General features: G+C 31.8%; 1 protein-coding gene across 1 annotated transcript; it reads left to right on the forward strand.

Moving 5' to 3' along the window:
- Positions 1-653: 653 nt before the first annotated feature.
- LOC107871714 lies at positions 654-1298 on the forward strand. Its single transcript, XM_016718613.2, has 2 exons — positions 654-797; positions 852-1298. The coding sequence occupies exons 1-2, from the start codon at positions 654-656 to the stop codon at positions 1296-1298; spliced, it is 591 nt and encodes a 196-aa protein (XP_016574099.2).
- Positions 1299-4725: the final 3427 nt, after the last annotated feature.

The raw sequence follows: 4725 nt of genomic DNA on the forward strand, positions 1-4725 counted from the left end.
TATTGCAAGATTTGTCAAAGATTTGTATCAATAAAGTCCAAACACATTTCTAGAGCTCATAATGAGATTGTTGATGCTTTGGTAACCCTATCTTCGATGCTTCAACATCCCGACAAAATTTATATTAATCCTTTGCATATACAGATTCATGATCAACATGCATATTGCAATGTGGTTGAGGAAGAACTTGATGGGGAGCCGTAGTTCCATGATATCAAAGAATATTCAAACTGGGAAATATCCTATACATGCCAATGGTAATCAAAAGAGAACTATTAGATGTTTGTCTAGTGGATTTTTCCTAAGTGGAGGAATCTTGTATAAGAGGACTCCTGATTTGGAACTTTTGAGGTGTGTAGATGCTAAAGAAGCTTCAAAAATTATGACTGAAGTACATTCTAAGATTTGTGGACCACACATGAGTGGGTATATTTTGGCAAAGAAAATACTCTGAGTAGGCGAGATTCCATCAGTCGAAAATATCATGAATGCTAGGTACACGGAGACTTGATACATTCTCCTCCATCTGAGTTGTATACAATGACTGCTTCATGGCCTTTTGTGGCTTGGGTAATGGACGTAATTGGACCAATTGAACTGAAGGCCTCGAATGGACATAGGTTCATCTTGGTAGCCATTGATTATTTCACAAAATGGGTGGAGGCAACGACTTTAAGTCAGTGACCAAGAAAGAGGTGGTTGATTTTATTCACTCCAACATCATTTGTCGGTTTGGCATTCCAAAGATAATTGTCACCGATAATGCTGCAAATCTCAACAGTCATTTGATGCAAGAAGTGTGCCAACAATTTAAGATTATTCATTGAAATTCTACTCCTTATCACCCAAAGGCAAATGGGGTTGTAGAAGCTGCCAACAAGAACTTAAAGAAAATACTTCGCAAGATGGTACAAGGTTCCCGACAATGGCATGAAAAGTTACCTTTTGCTTTATTGGGTTATCGTACTACATTTTGGACTTCAATTAGTGCAACTCCTTACTTGTTAGTGTATGGAACTAAAGCAGTTATACCTGCAGAGATTGAGATTCCGTCTCTTCAAGTAGTTGTGAAAGCTGAAATTAATGAAGACCAATCGGTCAAGCCTCGTTTGGAGCAATTAATCTTGATCGATGAAAAACTATTGATGTCGGTTTGTCATGGACAACGATACCAGAAGAGAATGGCACGAGCATATAACAAAAAGGTGTGTCACAGATATTTTGAAGTTGGTCAGTTGGTACTAAGACGCATTCTACCTCATCAGATTGAAGCCAAAGGAAAATTTTCTTCTAATTGACATGGGTCATTCATGGTGAAGAAATTTTCTACCACATACTCGTGACTTGATTCCCTTATAACCCGGGATAGGTAGGATGTCCAAAAACAGGACTCGGTCACATTTTTCTTTTATTTTTATCTTTACCTTTAAAATAATTGGAGGTTTACATTTCTTGTCTATTTCTTTGTATGAAAACTCTTCGAGAGTTCACACAAAGAGGGAAAAAAATGTAGACACGTGATTTTTTATCTTTCCTCAATTTTAAATATTTATATATTATTTTGATTATTATTTTTATTTTTAAATAAAAATAAATAATTAAATAAAGTTAACTTCAAGATATTTATTTTTATTATAATTTTAAAAATAATTTAAAAGATAATAAATAATTTTCCTTTTATAAATTTTTAATAAATAAATTAATAGTTTTAATACTATTTTATTATATTTATATTTTTCTATTTATAAATTGTTATTATATTTTTGTTAAATATAAAATTAATTAATTATTATTATATTTATTATTGATATTATTTCATTTATTTATTTTATTTATTATTATTACTATTATTTTTCTATATAAAATAAAACCAAAAAATAATAATAATACTAATAAAAAATTAAATTTTAAAACTCTTCCCCCTTATCTGTTAATGAGATTCCCTCCCCAAAAAGTTAACTGTTCCCCCCCAAATTTTCTCTATTTAAAGGACTCCCACACACACATCCAGGGGGACGTACATTAACATTCATCATCAGACAAAACCATCAGAACCAGATACTGAGAGAACAAAAATACAGTGAGAAAAACATAGTAAGGAAAAACTCTGAAGGAGAAAATTAGAAAAAAAAGTAAAGAATTGAATTTCATGTTTCCGTTCAAGTTTTGGTGTTGACTTCTTGATTTACTACAGGTTCCTATTTAATCCTGTAATATTTATGTTATTAATGCTACTATGAAAAGCATGAATAAAATGTTATGGATTGTTCAGTATGTGCAGTTGATTGATTACATAAACTTTTTATTATTACATACAATGTTATCAAACTATTGAATAATTGTATGATTGTACTATGTTAAATATATTGGATATAAAATACTAATATGATACTACTTGCTTTAAAATTTAAAATGAAAAGAAAAAGCAGTAGTATAAATTATTTTGCATTTACAGCAATATACATGCACACCTTTTAATTTATCCAAAAATATGTATATATTGAAATAATAAAATAAAAAAAATCAATAAAAATTGATGTTTGATTTAGTATACAATAACGAGAATTTAAATCGAAGAAGAATCATTTTTTTTCTCTCGATGAAAACCCATTAAAAGCAGTGTGTTGCGTCGCTGGAAACTCGCCGAAAAACCCATTAAAACAGGCGACCTTCCACCGTAACCACCCCATGCCGCCCACCTCCCCTTTTCCGTCATCCCTCTTATGCCATCGCCGATCCGTCGTCGTCTTTTTATCCTCACGTACTGTTATTTTGGTTTCATTGATTAGTATTTACTGAATTTTGTTGTAGTTGGTTTTGGTTTACTGTCATACAAAGATTTGCAATGGAGAAGAAGATTATATTTTATTTGACTATTCTTGGTTTCATTATGATTTGGATTTGTCTTTATTTAGAAGAAATAGATCTAGAAAGTATTATAATAATACTAATATAATATAGATAGCTTTATATTTTTATTTTAAGTTTTACTATTTTATTATTTTTATTTATCACTATTAATAAATTTTGAGAATTATTTTGGTTAAATTAATTAATCATTTAAAAAATGAAATTTTTCTTAAATATATTATTAAAGCTAATTGGTATTTCGAATAGATAAATTGTTACGAATTTATGAGTGGTGAATCAACGTCTTTAGCGCTAGGTAAATTTTTAGACACGTTTAAATTTTTTATCTCAATAAAGAATGTGGCATACGCATCTTTCGAGATATTTTAAAATACAAGAATGTAAAAAATACACCTTAGTAAATATTTTACTAAAATTAACTTGATTAATATTTTTCAACTTTCACCGATTTATTTAATATGAAATAATAGATGAGTTTTAGTATAATAAAATGAGCGAATCAGATCTGCAAACATAGTTTATCCAAAACAATTTAAGTCAAGATAAGTCAATAAAAACGATCGTGCTAGAACCACGGGACTCGAAGGGTGTCTCACACCTTCCCCTCGATCAATAGAACTCCTTACCCGGTCTTCTATTTTCGCAGACCAAATAAGAGTCATTTTCTTTTGATTAGAGATTCAAAAAGGTGACTTGGAACACCATAACTCAATTCCAAGTGGCGACTCTGAAAAATGACAAAAACTAATCCCTATTCAATACCGTCACTTTAATTGGAAAAACCCTTCGAACTCGATCCCTTCGGGCAAAAAAAGAGTGTGATACCGTGTTACGACTAGGGGATAGTCTCGGGTCGTGATAACGTCTCAGGTGAAAAATGTGTATTAGAGAAATTTCCAACTTTATCTTCTGGCTTATATTATGCGGCAATTAGTATAGTTGAAGCATACTCTATTATAGATCAGAAGTTTATTGATCTAAATATGTTTGTACTTTGGCATGACCGGATAGGTCATTCTGGGCCAATAATTATGAGACGAATCTTTAAAAATTCAAATGTGCACCCGTTAAAGAACCTGAAGATGATTGCAAGTATGAATTTTCATGTATTGCTTGTTGTCAAGTTAAATTGACAAATAAGCCATCGTCACTGAAAGTTGGCGTCAAATCTTCTCTTTTTCTAGAACACATACATGGGGATATATGTGGACTTATTCATTCGTCCAGTGGATTATTAAGATATTTTATGATCCTAATAGACGCATCTTCAAGATGGTCTCATGTGTGCCTCTTATCGGCTCGCAACCTAGCGTTTGCAAAATTATTGGCATAGATAATACAATTAAGGGTGCAATTTCCAGATTATCCCATTAAGGCTATTGCCTTGATAATGCTGGAGAATTTACATCTCAAGCTTTTGATGATTATTGTGTATCGATTGGGATAAGAGTTGAACATCCTATCACGCATGTTCATACTTATAATGGCTTTGTTGAGTCATTTATTAAGCACCTATAATTGATAGCAAGACCACTACTTATGAAAATAAAATTGCCCATTGCTGTTTGGGGTCATGCTATCTGCATGCAACGTCACTTGTTCGTCTCAGACCGATCCATTACAATAAATACTCTTTTTCATAATTGGTCCTTGGTCATAAGCCCAATATTGCTCATCTACGAATTTTTGAATATGTCGTACATGTGCCAGAAGCACCACCACAATGCACTCAGATGGGCCTTTATAGAAGGTTAGGAATATTTGTTGGGTTTGAGTCTCTCTCCATAATTTGTTACCTTAAATCACTGACAGGAAATTTATTTACTGCTCGATTTGTTGATTGTCGATTTGATG

Source organism: Capsicum annuum, chromosome 5 (assembly GCF_002878395.1).
Source record: "Capsicum annuum cultivar UCD-10X-F1 chromosome 5, UCD10Xv1.1, whole genome shotgun sequence".
NCBI classification, from domain to species: Eukaryota; Viridiplantae; Streptophyta; class Magnoliopsida; order Solanales; family Solanaceae; genus Capsicum; species Capsicum annuum.

Excerpts from the sequence above, each read along its gene's own strand:
- LOC107871714 (XM_016718613.2), top strand. The coding sequence starts at position 654 with ATGGGTGGAGGCAACGACTTTAAGTCAGTGACCAAGAAAGAGGTGGTT. Across the intron at positions 798-851 it reads ACAGTCATTTGATGCAAGAA|GCAAATGGGGTTGTAGAAGC; the intron begins GTGTGCCAACAA and ends TATCACCCAAAG.